The sequence below is a fragment of the Dasypus novemcinctus genome, chromosome 7 (genome assembly GCF_030445035.2).
Source record: "Dasypus novemcinctus isolate mDasNov1 chromosome 7, mDasNov1.1.hap2, whole genome shotgun sequence".
Lineage (NCBI taxonomy): Eukaryota > Metazoa > Chordata > Mammalia > Cingulata > Dasypodidae > Dasypus > Dasypus novemcinctus.
In genome coordinates, this window is record NC_080679.1 from 89,940,348 (window position 1) to 89,962,908 (window position 22,561).

Here is a 22,561-nt window from a genome sequence, read left to right on the forward strand (position 1 = left end):
CTGTAGAAACAGTTAAGCAGTTCCTCAGAAAGCTAAGTAAGTGCTCAAATGTGGCTTCTCTCTAAGCCAAACTCAGCATATAAATGCATTGCCTTCCCCTCAGTGTGGGACATAACTCCCAGGGATGAGCCTCCCTGGCACCAAGGGATTGCTCCCAAGCACCAGCTAGCAAAGTAATTGGAAAGAGACGTTGACCAAAAGGGGGAAAAGGTAAAGACAAATGAGTTTATATGGGTAACAGACTTCAAAGTGAGTCAGGGAGGTTGTTCCAGAGGTTACACTTACGCATGTCTTAGCAGGATATCATTGATTGCCAAACTAAATACTACTCAAATAGCAGGGCTCCTGAGGACTCTGGAGACATCCAGACACTATAGGCGGGGCAGACAGCTTAGTGGTTAGTTGCCCTGCCAGTGGGTCCTGCTTCAGAGTTTATGCTCCCCAAATAACAGAGTTGGACTCAATTGTTGTTTCCCTGCACATGGCTCTTCTGCCCCTTCTACTTCAATTTATAGTTAGTACTAGAGCTGATAGGTGTACATCCAAGAGACTTGAATCTTTGTGCTGTCCATGTGCCAGCTGGGCTCTGCATCTCAGTGGAGTTGCAACATCTACTTTCCTGTTCTTTGGTCTCACCCAGGACAACAGCAGGGAGATGGTGGTGGACAATGACCATCTCTGAGAATAGAGTCTATAACTGCAGGTGGGGTGGTCCCATATCCATCTGCCCTAAAGGATTGAAGACCCCTTTCAATTAGTGGTAGAATGGGCATCACCATCCCAGAATTCTCAGGATTGGGGAATGAACTGTGGACTAAAATAGACTTACTGGTATTCTACTATAGATTTGTTGTGATTCTAGCAATGGAAGAACTTGTGTCATTGATGTTGATGCAGTGGCCACTGGAGGTTCTGAGGGTAGGGAGAGGGAAAAACAGGTATAATATGGGGGCATGTTCAGGACTTGGGAATTGTCTTGAATGACATTGCAGTGACAGATACAGGCCATTGTATGTCTTGCCATAACCTACAAAATTATGTGGGAGAGAGTGTAAACTACAATGTAAAAAATAATCCATGCTTAGTGGCAATGCTCCAAAATGTATTCATCAATTGTAAGGAATGTACCACACTAATGAAGGATGCTGTTAATGTGGGAGGGCTAGGGAGTGGGGCATATGGGTGGGAATTCCCTATATTTTTTATGTAACATTTATGTAATCTAAGTATCTTTAAATATATATATTTTTTTTTAAAAAAAGAAAGCTAAGTGTAGAACTACCATACAACCCAACAATCCCACTACTAGGTATATACCCAAAAGAATTGAAAGCAGGGACGCAAGACAAATATTTGCACACCAGTGTTCTAAGAGCATTATTCACAGTTGTCAAAAGATGGAAGCAAATCATACATTCATCAACTAGTGAATGGATAAATAAAATATAGTGTATACATACAATGGAATATTATTTATCTTTAAAAATTAACAAAGTCCTGATACATGCAACAACATGGATGATCCTTGAAGTTTCCATATAGAGTGAAATAAGCCAGACCCAAAAAGATAAATATTATATGATCTCACTGATTTGAATTAGATAAGAAAGCTTACAGAATCAGAATCTAGAATTTAGGTTACCAGAGCATGTGGTAGAGATAGGGAATGGGAATTTGAGGCTTAAAATGTACAGGGTTCCTGTTTTGAATGATGGAAATGTTTTGGTAATAGATAGTCTTGATAGCAGCACGATATTGTGAATGCAATTAATAGCACTGAAACAATATATCTGAATATGATTAAAAGGGGAATGTCAGATTGTATATGTGGTAACAGAATAAATTTTTTTTTAAAATCCATGGAACTACACTACATTATACAACTGTGAACCCTATGTTAAACCATGGATTTTAACTAATAGTACAATTATAGAAATGTGCTAGCATCAGTTGTTTCAATTGTTCCACACCAATGCAAGTTGGTGGTGGTGGAGTGGTATATGGGAATTCTGTATTTTATGCATGACTGTTCCATAAACCCACAACTTCTCTACTAAAGAAATAGAAAAAAAAGCAAATTTTTAAATGTCCATTTAAAAAATAATAATGATAAGGCATTTAAATAGTACGTTTTAGAATTCTTTGGGACAATAAGTTCACCAGCTGTAAAGAAAAAAAGTAGTCTTTTTCTATCAACTATTCTGGTAAAGAATCACCATTTTTGGTATTTATGAAATAAGACATGGTGAAAATAGCTCATAAAGAAAGGTGGCAGCAATGGGCTTGTCATTAGCCAGCTACATATCTCAAAGTTCATTAGTTATGGTTTGACCTAAAATTTGCCCTTAAACATTAGTTCCATGCACCAATCATTACCAGCTGTGCCTTTCCCATGATGAACTCTGAGTAAGAAAAAGAAAGTTTCTGTAAGAATATAGACAGTCACATCATAGCTGTATCATCATCTGTGGTGATGATTGACAGTAGTACCAGAATATGAAGAGAAGTTTCTGAATTTTATATGATTAGAAAACGCATTGAAATGGTTTTACTAATGCTGCCATTGGTCAACCTAACATTGACTTTACCATATTTATCTAATGAGAAAAATCATCTACACACCTTATTTTAAACCTTTTTATTAGTGTAGTCAATATTTTAAAATGAAATCAAATCATATTTCTTAGAAATGTACAGTAATTATGTGAGTTCTACAGACATGCCAAAATTCCATACAGAAATTCTATTCAGAAATCTCTCTCTCATTTTTTAAAAAGATTTATTTATTTATTTATTTCTCTCCCCTTTCCCCCCCAACCCGCTTGTCTGTTCTCTGTGTCTATTTGCTGCATCTTCTTTGTCCGCTTCTGTTGTTGTCAGTGGCACGGAAATCTGTGTTTCTTTTTGTTGCGTCATCTTGCTGTGTCAACTCTCCGTGTGTGTGGCGCCATTCCTGGGCAGGCTGCACTTTCTTTGGTGCTGGGCGGCACTTCTTGCGCATGGGCTCCCCTACACGGGGGACACCCCTGCATGGCAGGGCACTCCTTGCGTGCATCAGCACTGCACATGGGCCAGCTCCACACGGGTCAAGGAGGCCCAGGGTTTGAACCGCGGACCTCCCATGTGGTAGACGGACACCCTAACCACTGGGCCAAGTCCGCCGCCCCAGAAATCTCTTTTTAATTAGATTATTTATATGGCAAGAGTTTACTTGTGACATATCATAAGGTTATTTATAGGTAGCAGTATCTTTTAGTTTGTTTCTTCTAGTAGATTGTGTACTCCTTAGAGCAACTGAAAACTTCACAATTATCCTTGATTAATTGTGGGATCAGTGTATGCATAGAATATTAAAATGAGCATGAAATTTATCTTCTGGATTTTTATATCAACGTAAACTATTGCAATAAAAGTAGTGCATGATTGCACCCACAATATCTAAACAAATTAATAAAGATTTTTAGAAATGATTCTGTCATTCTGGTCCCCATGGTTTCTATTGCTAAATTCACTGTTAGTCTTATGGGGGTTCCCTTGTATGTGACAAGTTGCTTCTCTCTCACTTCAGGTACAATCCTCTCTTTGTCTTTGAATTTTGACAACTTCATTTTATGTTTGGGATAGATCTTTTAGAGTCTATACTGCTTAGAATTCATTGAGTTTCCTGGATGTATATGTTCATGTCATTTGTCACATTGGAAAGTTTTCAACCATTATTTCTTCAAATGCTTTTTTGCCCTTTCTCCTGTCCATCTCGAACTCCAACAGTGCTTGGTGGTATTCCATCACTCTCACAAGCTCTGTTCACTTTTCTTCATTATTTTTTCTTTCTGCCCTTCACATTTTATCAATTGTCTGGTTGTCAAGTTCACTGATCCTTTCTTCTACCTTTTTTAAATCTGCTGTTGAATTCATGTAATGAGTTTTCATTTCAATTTCTGTACTATGCAGCTCCAAAAATTCTGTTTGTTTCCTTTTTGTAATTTCCATCTCATTGTTTTATTCACACAATGTTTTCCTCATTTCCTGTAGTTCTTTGTATATGGATTCCTTTACCTCATTGAACATATTGAGACAGTTGATTTAAAGTCTTTGACGAATAGGTCCAGTGTATGAGTTTTCTCAAAGATCATTTCTGGCAAATCCTTTTATATTTTCCTTTTAATGGGCCATACTTTCCTATTTCTTTTATGTTTTGTAATTTTTTGTTGAGAACTGGACATTCTGAGTATTATGTTGTTATATATCTGAAAATCTAGTTCTCTCACTCCTCTTGGATTGTTGTTTTGACTTTCCTATTTCTTTTATGTTTTGTAATTTTTTGTTGAGAACTGGACATTCTGAGTATTATGTTGTTATATATCTGAAAATCTAGTTCTCTCACTCCTCTTGGATTGTTGTTTTGACTTTCCTATTTCTTTTATGTTTTGTAATTTTTTGTTGAGAACTGGACATTCTGAGTATTATGTTGTTATATATCTGAAAATCTAGTTCTCTCACTCCTCTTGGATTGTTGTTTTGGTACTGTTGTTGAGGCTAGAGGTATCAGTCTCTGACTTTTCCAAACCATTTTTGCTCCCAAATAGGAAACTAAAAGAGAAAAGAGAGGGGGTTAAGGGTGCTTCCTCTTTAAGACTTGCCTGCTGCTTTTGCATAATGGGCATTAGAACAATGGCTATTACCATCAGAGCCAGCCACCCAACTTTCTGAAGTAGCTGATCAAACACAGTGATCTCTGATCAGACAACACACTCCCAGATTTTGGAGAACTAGTTTCTTATAGCCCACTCTGGCACCAGCTAGCTATACCAGGACCCTGGACTTCTGCCTTCCACACAGTTGGGGAAAGGTAGATATTAGCTGCTGTATAGAATGTGGAAATCACCAATATTTATCTGTCTCTTACTCTCTCTTGTCACTAGATGCTTCACTACAGTGTTCTACCAAATGCCAGAGTTTCAAAATAGTTGACTCAGACAATTCCTGGTACTTTAATCTTTGTTTTGGGGGAGGGACTGATTTCTGGAGCTTCCCATACCAATTAACTTTTTTTGTTATAAGAAAATATTGCAAGTCTATTAGGAAGGACTTGGTATGTTTAACATTAAATTTATTTAATATATTTGATACTTTTAATTTTATTGTTTTTTGTTTTTATCTGCTCCGTATTTTATCTTTTGAAGAACATATATTTCTAATTGTATTTCATATTTTAAAATAGTATACCAAAATGTTTGACTTATTTTAAATGGTTTGTTTCTTTAAAGAACTCCATTAATCTGAGAATTAACCTTTTTTTTTGGTACCCTTTCATAGATATGGAGTCTGGAGAACGGTTACCATCATCAACAGCCTCCTCTACTACACTAACTTCATCCTCTACACCTTCTGTGACTACACCTGTTTCAAAAGGCAGCCTTTCCACTGGAGCAACTTCACTTAGCTCTACAATCAACTCATGTGGTGAATATCCTTTATTAACCCAATTTTAGAATACCATCCTCTTAATAATTTGCATTCATAGTTTTAATTGAACTCTGAGTAAAATGTTCTCATTGCCTTTCTTGACCTGTTAAGCAAAGTCTAGGTTAAACATCTATTCTCTTTGCTTTTTCTGGATTTAATCAGTACACTGGTATAGTACAGGTTATTCCATGCTTACTCTAATAGAAGCTTTCTTTGGGAGTTTTATTTTCATCTTATTGTTTGACCATTTTAATTAATAAATTTATAAATGTGAAGCCTTTTAAAACAATAGGCCCAAGAGGGAGTAAATAAATAAAGATGGCTTTGGTTGTTAAATTAGATACCAATGCTTTGGGCCCTTTGCCCTGAATTTGCTTCTAATATTTGATATTATGTTCACCAAACTTTAAATACCACAGTACACAGATATATATGAAGGCGGAAAGTTTACTTGATGGAAAATGTTTTAAAAGACTACATTAAAAGAATTTTCTCTGACTTGTAGTTTGATGTGAACAATGTTTATATTGCTAAAAAGAAAGCTTTGTTTCAGAAGTGAAAATATCCTCAATTTTCATTCATAATGTAACAGATATTTTTAATTACCCTCAAAATCACTCCTTGCCCTTTTAGACAGGTTTGATAAAATACATCCTTTTTTTTTTTAACATGGAAATTTAATTAACTCATTCCCTTAGCTCTAGAAAGCTTTGAACCTTGATTTTTTAAAAACTTACAGATTATTTCATATGTTTATAAATAGTAAAACTATTTCACTTTCTCAAAATTAGATTTATAATTTTGTGTAAACAAAATGCGTGAATATGGATATGTGTTTAGAAAATACCCTAGCAAATTTTCAATTATACATTTACATTTAGTCAATTATTTGGGTTTTTGAGACAATCAATAATGAAATCATGTCTTTTTTTTTTTTTTTTTTTTTTTTTTTTGAGGTACTAGGGACCAGGGACTGAACCCAGGAGCTCATATGTGGGAAGCCAGCACTGAATCACTGAGCTACATCAGCTTCCCTGAGTTGGTTTTTCTGTTTGTTTTGCTTGTTGCTCATTTTTTTGTTTTTTTCAGGAGGCACTTGGAACCAAACCCAGTACCTCTCATGTGGGAGACAGGAGCTCAACTGCTTGAGCCAGCTCCACCCTCCAAAATCATATCATTTGGCATTGTATTATCATAGAACAACTTTCTAAAATATTCTTAGTAATTTCAAAATAACTAAAATATGGTCATTTATTTATAAAATCAATATAAACCCTCCTCTCCTGTACCCTATACAATCTTTTCTTTTTTAGTTTTTACTAGAAAAATTGTGGGTTTACAGAACAATCATGCATAAAATACAGGATTCCCATATACCTACCTATTATTAATACCTTGCATTGGTGTAGTACATTTGTTACAATTTATGAAAGCACATTTTTATAATTGTACTATTAACTATAGTCCTTGGTTTAACTTAGGGTTCACTTTTGGTGTGGTACAGCTTCATGGACTTTTAAAAACATTTTATTCTATTACCATATGTACAACATAACATTTCCCCTTTTAAACACATTCAGATACATATTTCAATGCTATTAATTACATTCAAAATATTGTGCTGCCATCAACACCAAAATATTTCCATTATTCCAAATAGGAACTCTATACATTTTAAACGTTAATTCCATGTTCTCTATCCACACCCCATCTCCAGGTAACCTATGTTCTTGATTCTTACTCTATAGGTTTGTTTATTCTAATTATTTAATATTAGTGATATCATATAATATTTGTCCTTTTGCGTCTGATTTGTTTCAGTCAACATGATGTCTTCAGGGTTCATCCATGATGTCACATGTATCAGAACTTCATTCCTTTTAGAGATGAATCATATTCCATTATACGTTTATAACATAATTTGTTTATCCATTCATTAGTAGATGAACACGAGTTGCTTCCTCATTGGAATTGTGAATAAAGCCCTATGAATAGTGGTGTGAAAATATTTAAGTCCCTTATTTCAATTCTTTTGACTATTTACCTGGAGGTGGAATTTCCAGGTCTTATGGTCATTCTGTACTATTCTGTGATGTTAGGTGTCCATTTGTCATATATGCCCTTTATCATATTGAAGAAGTTAGTCTGTTCCTATTTTTCTAAGTTTTTTTTAACAAGAAAGGATGCTAGATTTTGTCAAATGCCTTTACTGTGTCAGTTTTGTGATCATGTGTTTTTCCCATTTTGTTAATATTGTGTATTACATTAATTGATATTCCTATGTTGAACCCCACCCTTACATACCTGGGATAAAATCCACTTGGTCATGGTGTAAAATTCCTTTAATGTGCTGTTGGGTTAGATTTGTTAGGATTTTGTTGAGGATTTTTGCAAATATGTTCATAAGGGAAATTTGTCTGAAATGTTCTTTTCTTGTGGTATCTTTATCTGGCATTAGTATTGGGATTATGTTGATCTTATAAAATGAGATGGATAATATTCCTTCCTGTTTACTTTTTTGGAAGAGTTTGAGTAGTATTGATATTAATTCTTCTTGGAATGATGGGTAGAATGCACCTGTGAAGCCATCTGGTACTGGGCTGTAATTGTCTGTTGAGATCTACTGTTTCTTCTAGAGTCTGTGTAGGTTGTATGTTTCTAGGAATTTTTCCATTTCATCTAGGTTGCCTAATTTGTTTGGCATACGGATGTTTATAGTATCCACTTATGACCTTTTTTAATCTCAGTAGGGTCGGTAGTAATGCCTGCCCTCTCATTTCTGATTTTATTTATTTGCATCTTCTCTCTTTTTTTCTTTCTCAATCTAGCTAAAGGTTTGTCAGTTTTCTTTATCTTTTTATAGAACCAAATTTTGGTTTTGTTAATGATCTCATTTATTTTTTTGTCTATTTCATTTATTTCTGCTCTAATCTTTTTTATTCTCTCCTTTGGTTTGCTTTGGGTTTAGCTTGCTCTTCTTTTTCTAGTTCTTCCAAGTGTGCAGTGAAGTTTTCGATTTGAGCTCTTTCCTTTTATTGCAAGCTCCTTTTCTGTATAGTTGATCTTTTGTGATATATCTGACTGATCCATTTCTCATTTTTCTTTCTGGATATTTTAAAAATACTTTCTTTGTGGTTACTGTGGGGTTTGAATTATACAATCTACAGATGTAAATTACTAATTTGAAAAGATACCAGCTTAGCTTCAATAGTATACATGTTCTCTACTCCATATCCCTTTGTTTACCCGCCCACCCCCCCCCCCCATATGTTGCTTTTATCCCACAGTGTAACTTTATATTTTGCTTGTCCATTGTAAGGAAATTTGCCTTTTTCTTGTTCAGGTCTTATTCTGATCTTTATATGAATTGAAGAGTAGAGTTGTAGATTGAGATACAGTTCTGTGGAGTTTTGCATTTACTCTCTTAGTTACCTTTACTTATAAACTTCATTTCTTCACACTGCTCCAAACCATACTTTCCTGTCTTTTCATTTCAACCTGTAGAACTCCCTTTAGTAATTCTCCTAGACCCTGCCTTTTTTTGACAAGATCTCTCAGTTTCTATTTGTGTGTGTGTGTGTGTGTGTGTGTGTGTGTGTGTATGTGAATATTTTAAATTCCCTCATTTTGGAAGGATAGTTTTGCCAGATAAAGAATTTGGGGCTGTCAGTTTTTTTGTTTCAGTACCTTAAATATATCATAGCACTGCCTTCTTGCCTCCATGGTTTCTGAAGAGAAATCAACACTTAGTCTTATTTAGGCTCTCTTGTATGTGATGAACTTCTTTTCTCTTGTTGCCTTGAGAATTCTCTCTTAATCTTTTGCATATGGAATTCTTATTAGTATGTGTCTTGGTATAGGTTTATTAGGGCTTATTTGTTGGGGAAGTATGTTGTACTTTTTGGATGTTTATGTCTTTCACAAGAGTTCAGAAATTTTTGGCCATTATTTCCTCAAAAAAATTTTTTTTACCCCTTTACTCTTTTTTCCTCTTTCTGGGACACCCATGATGTGTATTTTATGTGCTTCATGCTGTTACTCAAATCCCTAAGACACTGCTCTCAATGTTCTCTGTTTATTTCTCTATCTTTTCTTATGACTCTATGGTTTATTGTCCTGTCTTCTAGTTCACAAATTGTTCATATCTGCTCTTTTATGCCTTTAGTGTATTTTAATCTTCATTATTGTGCCTTACATCCCCATAATTTCTATTATGTTTCTTTTGTAACTAAGTTTTTTCTTTAGGCTCATACATTGTCTTCTTAATATCCTTTAGCTCTTTTTCCATATTTTCCTTCATCTTCTTGAATAGCTTTAAGAGAATGTTTGAACTTCATTGATTAGTTTTTCCAAATCCAGTGTCCTCTCTGAAGTTTTAATTTGTTCCCTTGATTGAGCCATATTTTCCTGTTTCTTAATATGGCTTGATACTTTATGCTGATATCTGGGCTTCTTGTTATTGTGTTGTATTAACTCTGAGGGTCTGTTTCTGTCTCTTGATGAGGGTTTTTTTGTTGATTGCCTTTGTGTTAAGGCTCTTCTTTCATGCTTGGGCCAACCTTTGGACCTTAGAATAGTTTGTGCTTAACGCTTCAGATTTTCTCAGTGCCTCTTCATTTATTTCTTAACCCTGGATATGCAGTACAATTTTTTTAAGATTGCACTCCCTGTGCAATTGTTTCTCCTTCAGGAGAAAGCTCCCTTTCCTCTTTCCCTTCTCTAGGAATCTTGATCTTTTCTTTTGTTTTTGTGCAGAATTTTATCCCCAGCTCCTATATTGGTTTAAATTCTCCTCCTCTCTTAGTGCCTCTCTTTCCATTTCTGGGACTAATCCTCTCTTACAGCAAGTCAGTTTTCTCCTTAGGTTTTTCCACCTCCATTTTCTTCCACATTAAGGTAATCCATCCCAGGAACACAGATGGGTTCAATACAGAAAGGTGGGTCAATCTAGAGATGTCCATTTTGTTTTTAGGTGGTCCAGCAACTGGACTGAATGTACACACATCTTGGCAACTGTTCTGCTGCATTCTCTCTCTTTTTTGTTTTCTCTGGGGGCCCTTTTGTACGTAGCACTCCTCTGTGACTTATGTTCCACACTGGGTCTCTGAAGACTTGGGTCCCTATGCTTGGATATATGTGGGGTTCTGACTCACTGTGAGTGGCTCAGTAATCTGCATGCTTTTCCAGAGGATGTCTTAAGTCACCATGTTGATGACATCACTCTACCTCAATAGTTTTTTGGTTTGTTTTTTAAATTTATTTCTCTCCCCTCCCCCGCCCAGTTGTTTACTCTCTGTGTCCATTTGCTGTATGTTCTGTGACCGCTTCTATCCTTACCAGCAGCACAGGGAATCTGTGTTTCTTTTTATTGTGTTATCTCATGTCAGCTCTCCTTGTGTGCGGCGCCATTCTTGGGCAGGCTGCACTTTCTTTCATGCTGGGCGGCTCTCCTTACGGGGCACACTCTTTGCGTGTGGGTCTCCCCTATGTCAGGGACTCCCCTGCGTGTCACAGCACTCCTTGTGTGCATCAGCACTGCGCATGGGCCAGCTCCACACGGGTCATGGAGGCCTGGGGTTTGAACCGCAGACCTCCCATGTGGTAGGCGGACACCGTATCCATTGGGTCAAGTCCACTTCTCACAATAGTTTTAAAATTGCTTTCATTTTCATCTCAAGACTGCTTTTTTTAGGGCAAATTCTGGAAGAGGGTACCTCAGAGAGCAGTTTCCCAAGTCAGTCTTTTGCCAAAATAAGGCCTGGGACCCACAATGGGTAGAGAATCAGCAAGAACAAGAACTTCTTCCCTGGCTCCCCAAAGCTACACTTTCTTGACTTTCACAGCAAATGCAGCCCTTGAACTGACCGCATAGTTCCATGGAAGCATAGTGACTTTAAGTCTCCTCAGCCACCTTTGCCTGGGAAGGATTGGAACAATGTTTGTTAATCTGTGCCATAGACTAGTTTTATTCAGTCTGTGTTAGAGATACAACTCTTCAAACAATAGTTTATACAAATGTTGCATATAAAAAACAGATGAATTGTTTGAAACTTCTCTGGTTAAAGCTGGAATATATCTACTTTTCTTTTAAAAATTAAAGAAACTTTTACGTATGGATTTCTTAAAATTGTTTATATAATATTTTTAATTATAAAAGTTATAGGTTTACAGAAAAATCATGCAGAAAATGAAAAGTTCCCTTTTTACTCCCCTTATCATGACAACTTGCATTCATGTAATACATTCATTATAATTGATGAAAGAATATTGGTATAACTATGCTATTAGCTACAGGCCAGATTACATTAATGTGCACTATTTGTGATGTACAGTTCTATGCATGTTTTTTAGATTTTTATTCTAATAACATATATACAACTTAAGATTTCTCCCTTTAACTACATCCAAATATATAATTCATTGTGTTAATTATATTCACAATGTTGTGCTACCATCACCACCATCCATTACCAAAACTTTTCATCAACCCAAATAGAAATCCTGTACAATTTAAGCATTAACTCCCATTCCCTGTCCCCACCCCTAGGGCCTTGTAACTTGTATTGCAGTTAATGACTATTAATTCGCTTATTCCAATTCTTTCATATCAGTAAGAGTGTACTCTATTTTCCTTCAGTATCTAGCTGATTTCACTCAACACAGTGTCTTCAAGGTTCATCCATGTTGTCACATGTGTCAGCACTTCATTCTTTTATGGCTGAACAAAAATCCATTGTATGTGTATGCTACATTTTATCAGCTCATTGGTTGATGGACACTTTGATAGTTTCCATCTTTTCATAACTGTGAATAATGCCACCATGAATATCAGTGTATAAATATCTGTTCAAGTTCCTGCCATCAATTATTTTCAATATATACTAAAAAATGAGATTCCCAGGTCATTTGGTGTATGTATACATAACTTTCTAAGGCGCCACCAAACTTTTCTACAAAAAGTACAGTTTTACATTCCCATCAAAATGAATGAGTGTTCTTATTTCTACACATTTCCTCTAATACTTATCTTCTGGACTTTTTTATAGTAGTCATTTTATTGGGTGTGAAATTGTATCTTATTCTGGTTTTGACTTGCATTTCCCTAATGGCTAATGATGTTGAACATCTTTTCATATGCTTTTGTCTGTATCTTCTTTGGAGAAATATCTTCTCAAGTCTTTTGTCCATTTATTAATTGAATTGTTTATTCTGAATATTACCTTTATCAGATACGTAGATTCCAAATATTGTCTCCCAATCTGTAGTTTTCTTTTTATTTTCACAAAAAAAGTCATTTGATATGCAAAACTTTTAGATTTTGATAAGGTCCCATATATCTATTTTTTCCTCTGTTGCTTGTTCCTTGGGTGAAAAAGTCTAAGAAACCATTGCCTAGTACAAGGTCTTGAAGATGCTCCTTATGTTTTCTTCTAGGAATTTATAGTTCTGGCTCCTATAAATAGGTCTTTCATCCATTTATTAACTCTCAATTATTGGTCTGTACGTCTGTCCTTGTGCCCATACTGTGCTGTTTTGATTACTGTTGCATTGGAATAAGTTTTTAAATTGGTTAAATTTGAGTCCTTCCTCCAACTTCATTTTTATTTTTCTAGATGGTTTTGGCTATTTGGGTCTCCTTACTTTTTCATATAAATTTGATGATTTCCTTTTCCATTAATTGCAGGCCACCTTCCTCTGCAGAAATGTGCTAGATGATGGTATTTTGAGGGAATTGCAAATTGATCAATAAGGCCTCAACTTAGGGTATGTATCAGTTATGACAGCGATTGCCTATGAATAAGAATACAGAGCACCTACACTAACCTATGGATGGTTGTATAAATAGGCAGTCCAGAGAGAGGCAGTCTTGGGGTGGATAATACTATCACAGACCTAGACTTCCTCTGATTTTACATTTTGTCTTCAGAAGTATTGGGCTTTTATGCTCATGTGCATATTGTATTCAGGTAAGAAGGCTTATCCACCTTTAACACTTTCTTCCAAGAAGGAAGGAGAAGGGAAGAAAGGCAGAAATTATGTGCCAACTGATTTTGACCCCTTTCAGAGAGTTTTCCCAGAAGTTACACCCACAGATTTCCAACTAGATCCTTTTCACCAGAGCTGTGTGAGTGGTAACTTCAGCTTTATTGGAGGCTACGAAGAATAGTTTTTGACTTGGCGTATTGCCATACTGAATAAATAGGGGTTCCATTAGTAAGGAAGAAAGGGAGAATGGTTAGGCAATATCTGCTATAATTAAGTGGCATAGAGGGACAGGAGGTTAAGCTGAGTAGGACAAGGTCAGATCATTGAGAACATCATGTGCCATGCTTAGGAGGTGAGGCAGCATAGTGTAAAGAAAGAAAAGCAAGATCTTTGCAGTTGAAGGGCCCTAAGCTAGAATCTTGGCTTGTCCACTGTTAGCTAATTGAATTGGTTAACTTAATTCTTTCTGAACGTCAACTGCATCATCTATAAAATAGGTGCCATAATCACTTTGCATCGTTATAAGGATAAATGATATACCTGCCATATAGTTGGTGCTTACTAATGTATCCATTTTAATTATTCATACTTTATCCGAAAGAAAGGGTTTCATATAATTAGACTTCTTTCAAAATTAAAGCTCTAGCAGCATATGGAACACCAATTTTCAGTGGGGGTGGTTATATTTATGCAGGCGAGAAATGATGAGTGTCCAGTTAAGGAAGCATTGTGGATGGAGAAAGAAACAAGATTCTAGATATATTTACAGAGTAGATTGTTATGGAAAATAGTGACTGAATTTGGGCAGGGGACTATTTAGTGAGAGAGTAAGGGAGAGAAGCCCTGACCTGACTTGGGTGACATGGTAAAGTAATAAGAAATAAGGAATAAAAATAAGTTGTAAGGGTAAAAGGCAAAGTTATCTTTCTCATGTTGCATTTGAATGGAATATAGATTACATTATTTATCCAGGCTACTGGTGATCAGTGTTTGAGTTATTTCCATTTTTTGCTCAATACAAATAATCCTATTGTGAACATTACTATATATGAGTCTTGATATATATAAGCCTACATTTCTGAAGATGTCTTCAACTTTACTTGTAGTTCGAATTTAATTGCCCACCAGCTATGTATTAGAATTCCTGTTGCTTATCATCGTGGCTAATGCTTGGTATTATCAAACTTTTTGATTTTTGTCAGTGATGGTTTAATGTACTGTTTAATTACAATGCTTTCCTTTTTATAAGTTTTATTATTCTTTTGGATTTCTTTTTTGCAATGTCTCTTTAGGACTTTGGTGCATATTTCTAAGGAGTTGTATTTCTTTTCTTATAGATTTATAGGTGTTCTTTTTATATATTGGATGCTGGTCCTTTTTTCAATTATATGTGTAACAGATATCTTTTTCCAACCTGGAATGTGTCTTTTTTTATTCTATATTTGTCTTTTGATGAATAAAACTTCCAATTTTATTGTATTCAAGTGTTTCAATATTTTAATTAATTGTTAGGTTCTTTGTTTTTGTTTAAGAAACCCTTCTTTACCTCCAAGTCTATGCATATATTTTTAAGATTTCACTTACCTCTCAGTAATATTAATTTGAAGAATGCTTGGTTTTCAGGTATCAAGCCAGTTATGACAGACTGAATTGGCTTTTTGGTTTTTGGACTATCATCTGTTTGATATGCTGGTTGATATATCAGTGAGAGTTAAGCTAGTGATAGTATAAACTACTACAGGTATTTTAAGTAGAAAGGTTTAATTTGAGAAATTAGATACTTATAAATCTATTGAAGGGTGGCCGCTGGCCCTCATGAATGATTTCAGAGCAATACTGAAGAATTGGCCTGTCAAAGAAACTACCTCTGTTTCATTCAGGACACAACTATTCCACCTGCTATCTGTATGAGCATACCACCTTAGCTGCAAAACAGTGATCAGTAACTATGGACAGAACTGACTCCAGGGCTGTTCTGTGCCTTCTGCTAGATCTTCATCAGAAATGAGAATGCCTCATGTCTTTTCCAGTTACCTAGCTTAACTCACTTTTTTTTTTTTTTTTTTAATTTTTAAGAGATATTTAGATTACATAAAATGTTACATTGTGGGGGAAGTGGATTTGGCTCAACAGATAGAGCATCCACCTATCACTTGGGAGGTCCAGGGTTCAAACCCAGGACCTTCTGACCCATGTGATGAGTTGGCCCACTCGCAGTGCTGATGCACGCAAGGAGTGCCTTGCCACATAGGGGTGTCCCCCTCATAGGTGAACCCCTTGCGCAAAGAGTGCACCCAGTGAGGAGAGCCGCCCTGAGCAGGTATGGTGCCACATGCACAGAGAGCTGACACAGCAAGATGACGTAACAAAAACGAGACATAGATTCCAGGTGCCTCTGACAAGAATCCAAGCAGACACAGAAGAACACACAGCAAATGGACACAGAGCAGACAACGGGGTGGGGGATGGGAAATAAATAAAAAATAAATCTTTTAAAAAATATATGTATATATAGGGGATTCCCATATGCCCCACTCCCCACCTCCCACTTTTCCTACATTAATAACTTCTTTCCTTAGTGTGGTACATTTACTGAATTGAACACATTTTGGAGCATTGCCACACAGCATGGATTATAGTTTACATTGTAGTTTACACTCTCTCCCACTCCATTCTGTGGGTTATGGCAGGATATATAATGTCCTGTATCTGCCTTTGCAGTGTTATTCAGGACAATTCCAAGTCCCGAAAATGCTCCCATATTATACCTCTTTTTCCCTTTCCCTGCCTTCACGAACTCCAGTGGTCACTATCTCCACATCAATGATATAATTTCTTCCATTGCTAGAATCACAATAAGTCTATATATAGTAGAATGCCACTAAGTCCACTCTAGTCCATATTTTATTCCACAATCCTGAGGACTCTGGAATGGTGATGCCCACTCCACCTGTAATTGAGAGGGGACTTTGATCCAATATGGCTGATGGATGGGATGCTCTTGCTTTCAATTGTAGGCTTCTTGGTTCCTAGGTGTGGTGGTTGTCCATCCTCACCTCCTTGTTCATTGTCCTGGGTGAGTCCAATGAACTGGAGAGTTGGTGTTGCAACTCCACTGAGGCTCAGGGCCCAGCTGGCACATGGACAGCTCAGAAATTCAAGTCTCTTGGACATACTCCTATCAACCCCAGTACCAGCTATAGACTCAATAAAAGGGACAGAAGAGTCATGTGTTTAGAAGTCACATCTGAGTCTAATTCTGTCACACTCGGGAGCACAAACTCCAAAGTAGGGCCCACTGGCAAGGCACCAAACTCTGGAGCTATCTGCCATGACCATAGGACCTGAGTGTCTGTAGCCCTGAGGAGCCTCACTCTTTGGGGTAGAATCTACTTTGGCTGTCTGTGAGATCCTACTGAGACATGCATAAGCATTACCTCTGGGATGTCCTCCTACTCATTTTGAAGTCTCTTAGCCATATAAACTTATTTGTCTTTACCATTTCCCCCTTTCATTCAAGGTCTTTTTCCAGTTGTATCACCAGCCAGTGCTTGGTAGTAATCCCTCAGTGCCAAGGAGGCTTATCCCTGGGAGTCATGTCCCATCACTTCTTAATTCTTGTAAAATACATCTGATTGGCAGAATCTAAATTACATGTGTGTATTGGTATTCTTGATGGTGTTGCACCGGTACCTCAGGCTCTGTTCACCTTTTTTCATTCTTTCTTCTTTCTGCTCCTTGTAATACACAATTTCAATTTGTTATCTTGAAGTTCTCTGATTGTTATGCCAGGTCCAATTTGCTGGGGAACCTCTCTAGGGACTGTTGAATTTCTGTTACTGTGGTCCTCAGGTCTGACTGGTTCCTTACCATAATTTCCATCTCGATATTTTCTTTGTGTTCATCTATCCTTTTCCAGATTTCCCTTAGTTCGTCATGTTTTTTCCTTTACCTTTTAAGTATATTTGGGACCTTTTTTTTTTTTTTAAGAAGATGCTAGGGATTGAACCCAGTACATAGGCAGCTGGTAATCAAACACTGAGCTACATGTACTCCCTAATAAGAGCTGGTTTTTCAGTTCAATGACACCTTAGGTGAAAATTTTTAAAAAGGCAAGTGATTTCTTTTCTTTAGTTAAATGGCTAGGACCTTTAGTATAATGTTGAATAGAGATGATGACACCAGATAGCCTTGCCTTGTTCCTGATCATAAGGGAAAAGTATCCATTATTTCACTAGTAAGTATGATCTTACTAGTTGTATTTTCATAGACGACTTTTACCAAATTGAGGATATTCCTACTTTGCTAAGAGTTTTTTATTATGAGTTGGTATTGAATTTTATTACATGCTTTTTCTACATCTAATGAAATGGTCATGTGGTTTTTCGTTATTAGTTTTTTTAAAATATAGTTTTCATTTCTACTTTGCTAATAATTACATCAATTAATTATTTTAATGTTAAACTAAGCTTGCATTTCAGGATTAATCCCACTTGCTCATGAAGTAATATCCTTTTAAATTATTGCAGGATTTGATTTGCTGAAATTTTAAGGGTTTTTGCATCTGTGTTCATGAGGGTATTGGTCTGTAGTTTTCTTTTTATATCTGTCTGAAAATGAGTTGGAAATTTCACCACACATGCACATACCTCCTCTTATTTTCTGGAAGTTTGTATAAAATTGGTGTTCTTTCTTCCCTAAATGTTTGGTAGAATTCACTCATTAAATAATCTGGGCTTGGAGTGTTGTTTTTTACTGCTGATGGTTTGTTTTTGGTTTTGGTTTTGTTTTTTGGCTGCTGTTTTGTTTTGTTGGAAGACTTTAAATTAAGAATTCAACTTTTAAAATAGATATAGAACAATTCAGGTTATCTTTTTCTTCTTCAGAGAGCTAGAGTAATTAGAGTCTTTCAAGGAATTTACCCATATCATCTAAGCTACTGAATTTATGAGCAAAAAGTTGTAGCAAATATTACCTTATCTTTTTAATATTGTAGGACCTATAGCGATCTCTTTTCTTTCATTGTGGATAATCCTAATTTGTGTCTTTTCCCTGTGTTCTTACTGGCCAGAAGTTTGTCCATTTTATTTATCTATTTCACTGATTTCTGCCCTTATCTTTATTATTTCTTCTTTTTTACTGTAAGTGTGATTTGAACTTTTTTCTAGTTTCTTAAAGCTTATATGTTTGAGATCTTTCTCCTTTCTTATATATGTAATTAATGCAATCGTTTCCCTTTAATTACTGCTATTCCTACTTCTCATACATTTTGATATGCTGTACTATCATCATTATTCCATTCAAAATATATCTGTTTTCCTTTGTGAATTTTTCTTTGACCTACATTTTGTTTAGAAGTCAGTAATTTAACATTAAAATTTTTATTAATGTACTTTTTAGCTTTGCTGTGGTAAAAGAATATACTGATGATATCATTACTGTGTTCTTTTGGCTTCCCACAGCTGCTTTTTCAGAATGGCCCCCTGTGCCTATAAAAATTGTTGGTCAGCCAAGTATTTCAGCAGAGATGGGTCTCACTTTTTCTGTGAGACCCTTGCTTCTAGGTTTACTCACTAATTTCCAGCTGTTCTGCCAGCTTTGGGGTCTGTACTCTGGTACTTTAGACTTTCTGTTGCCAGAGATGATCACAATGAGGGAATTCACTCACTTAAGTTAAGAATTGAACTTAACAGATTTTTGGGTGTAGTTCTGTCTTTTGAAAGTAGATTTCTCTACATATTCTGCCAGGTATTTTATGGCATCCCTGGAGTCTGCATCATATACAGTGTAGTTGTCAGCTAGACATTTAGACAGTATTAACTCTGCATTTGGGTTTTACTCCTATGGTTTGCAAATTGCCAGGATTTCCCCCTTTAAATTTCCAGGTGTATTTCTAGCCCTGAAATCTCACCTCTGACACCTTTAGTTGATAGTCTTGTTTTTTTATTCCACTGTTTTCTGCAGTTGCCACTGTGTGGGTTAGGTAGTATTATCAAGCCACCACAAAGTTATCCTTCTTATTTACTCTAGATACCTTTTTTTTTTTTCAGATTAAACACTCCTCTGGCTTTTCTCTGCGTTTGGATACTTTCTGGTGTCTTCACTTTTTAAAATCCTCTGAGGAGGATTTGTGCAACCACTTCACTCTATCATTACTAGAAGTTGTCCCCAAAAAAAAGAAATCACTTGCCTTTTTAAAAATTTTCACCTAAGGTGCCATTGATGGCATGCGACCCAGCTTTGCCCCCACCTAAGCCTCAGATTTTTCAGACAGTAGTGATTGGTTAAGAAATGGGCACGTTACACAAGTCAACTAGTCAAAACCAGTGAGATTTATTCCAGGTTTTTTTATTGGAGTTGGGGAAGAAGCATACTGTTCCCCAGAAACCAGGAAGGGCTGATCTGAGGATGAAGCCAATAAAGAGGTAGCAGAGCTCAGAGGAAGGAGAAATTAAGTCCTGGTGAACCTTAAACCAAGCTTCTTCATCCAAATTGATCCTACATGTGAGTCAATAAATTCTTTTCACTTAGCCATTTTGAGTTGGGAGTTTTGTCTATTTCAGCCTCACTTTTCCATTTGGCAACACACACTATCCATGATCTGATTTCTGCCTATTTCATCAGATTTATCTGGTAATGTTCTCATTCTTGCCCACTATGTTTCAGCCTCACTAACATTTCACTTCTTTAAATATAAAAAATTCTTTCCCAGCTCAGGATCTCAAACATGCTCTCCCTCTGTTTGGAATATCTTCATAGGGGTTGTTCATTCTTATGCCGTTTTTTAGGTTAAATGTCCTGAGAGGCATTAATTAAAGAAGTCTCCTCTGATCATAGTGTCTAGGTAATTGCTCCATTATTATCCATTACTGAACCTAATAATTTCCTCCCTCACACTCTTTACAGTTTATAATTATACTGTTGGTGGTGTTTTACTTGTTTGTCTCTTCTATGCTTAAGACGCAGGGACCATGTGTATTTTTTGTTTATATTTTGTATTTCTGTTTTACCAGTATGTATCCATTTAGTGCCTGGCAAAAAAATGAATGTTCAAATAACAGTTGTTGAAGGAAGAAAGGAAAGGAGGGATGAATTGTAAAACTAAGTCTTGAAAATTAGGTGACTAATTATGCTGGGTTGTGCTATGCTTTATTTTGGTAATACCAAATACAAAGCAGATTTTACTTGGGGATTTGCATTATTAGCCATAGTGTAAGGAATCTAAAAAGGGTGATGAGCTGGCCTACAATCTTAGGCAATGTATAAAGAACAAATGTGAAAGTCAAAAATTGTGATTTGATCAGAGTTTCTTATTAAGAAGACAACCAGGGCTTAGGTTGACAGTCAGTAGAGCATAGTCCAGAGAAGTGAGATAGGCTTGACACTTAAAAAGTTTCATTTCTGTTTGAGTACTAATATAGTTTGAACTATTTTAACATTATTTTCCTTTTTAGCTGAGTTTTCCATATTGTAGGTATCTGTAAATCCTAAATAAAGATCTCAAATTTTCCAATTGTTTAGCTTTTTCAGTGGGTTTATTTAATGAAGAGTTTGATCACAAGATCCCAAATATTTTTTTAAGATTTATTTATTTATTCTCTCCCCTTCCCCTGCCAGTTGTCTGTTCTCTGTGTCTATTTGCTGCATCTTTTTCTTTGTCTGCTTCTGTTGTTGTCAGCGGCACGGAAATCTGTGTTTCTTTTTGTGGTGTCATCTTGTTGTGTCACCTCTCCGTGTGTGTGGCACCATTCTTGGACTGGCTGCACTTTCTTTCACACTGGGCGGCTGTCCTTACGGGGTGCATTCCTTGTGCGTGGGGCTCCCCTATGCGGGGACACCCCTGCATGGCACTGAGCATGGGCCAGCTCCACACGAGTCAAGGAGGCCCGGGGTTTGAACTGCGGACCTCCCATGTGGTAGATGGACACCCTAACCACTGGGCCAAGTCCGCTTCCCCCAAATATTTTTGAAAAAGTATTTTACCTAACTCTTATGATTAGAACTTGATCATTTTAATTTGGGATTTTAGCAGTAAATGTTCAAGTCAATTAAGTATTCTTAAACATAAATCCAATAGATTTTTCAAAGCTGATTTGATCATTTCTTTTCATTATGGAAGAATGGAGATGTTTATTTGTGGGAAAGTAAGTAAAACAAGATTTTAGTATTAGATTCCCTTAACAGTTATCTTTTCTATTTCATTATGAAAAGGAAGTACAGCATCATTTGACTATAGAAGTATATATAAACTATTGTTTAGCATTTTTATTTATGAACTCTAAATACTTTCATTAAATCTAACAAAAATGCTTATTAAAAAAGAGGAGCCATATGATCTAGCAATCCCACTTTTGGGTATATACCCAGAAGAATTGAAAGCAGGTTCACAGACAGATACATGCACACCAATGTTCATAGAGGCATTATTCACTATTGCCAAAAGTTAGAAGCATCCCAAGTGTCTATCAACAGATGAATGGATAAGCAAATTATGGTATATACATACAATGGAATACTACTCAGCTGTAAGAAGGAATGTAGTATTAACTCACAGGACAACATGGATGACTTTTGAAGACTCTGTTGAGTGAAGTAAGCCAGTCATTGAAGGTCAAATATTACATGACCTCATTATTTGACACAAGCAAACTGAGCAGACTCATGAATTTAGAGTCTGGAAGACAGGCTATCAGGAGACAGAAAGGGAATAGAGGGTAGTGAGCTGATGCTCAATACGGGAAAAATCATGATAAGGTGGAAGAGGATGGTTGGGCACTGGATGGGGTGATAGTGGTGCGGTAATGTGATTAGGTTTAATGGTGCTGGAATTGGAGGGGGAATAGGGTAGGGGGGTTGGGTTTATCCATGGGATTATCCATGGAATTGGAGAAAGAGCTGGAGAAAGAAACAGGTGAACTCTGGGGATTTGTACATCTGTGATTAACACAATAATGGTGGGAATGTTCTTCTGGCAGATATGGCAGGGGAGGGTTATTGGTGCAGGGTGTTGGGGTGAAGGGATATGCGGTGTAACTGTGGCACGCTTCTGTGGAATATGAAAGTATTTATCTTGTCATAGTGTGTTATCTCACTGGGTGGAGACCCACAC

General features: G+C 36.4%; 1 protein-coding gene across 20 annotated transcripts in view; it reads left to right on the forward strand.

Annotated features, from left to right (window-relative positions):
- BAZ2B (bromodomain adjacent to zinc finger domain 2B) overlaps window positions 1-22,561 on the forward strand; it is a 472,255-nt gene that overhangs the window by 330,847 nt on the left and 118,847 nt on the right. For 19 of the 20 annotated variants that reach the window (XM_058300804.1, XM_058300822.1, XM_058300811.1 and 16 more), the window contains one exon: window positions 5,317-5,463. In XM_058300804.1, the coding sequence (XP_058156787.1) occupies window positions 5,319-5,463 (145 nt within the window). In that variant the 5' untranslated portion in view covers window positions 5,317-5,318. Of the gene's footprint in view, window positions 1-5,316; window positions 5,464-13,174; window positions 13,231-22,561 lie in introns of those variants that run through there. The other variant, XM_058300819.2, reaches the window with a different exon arrangement.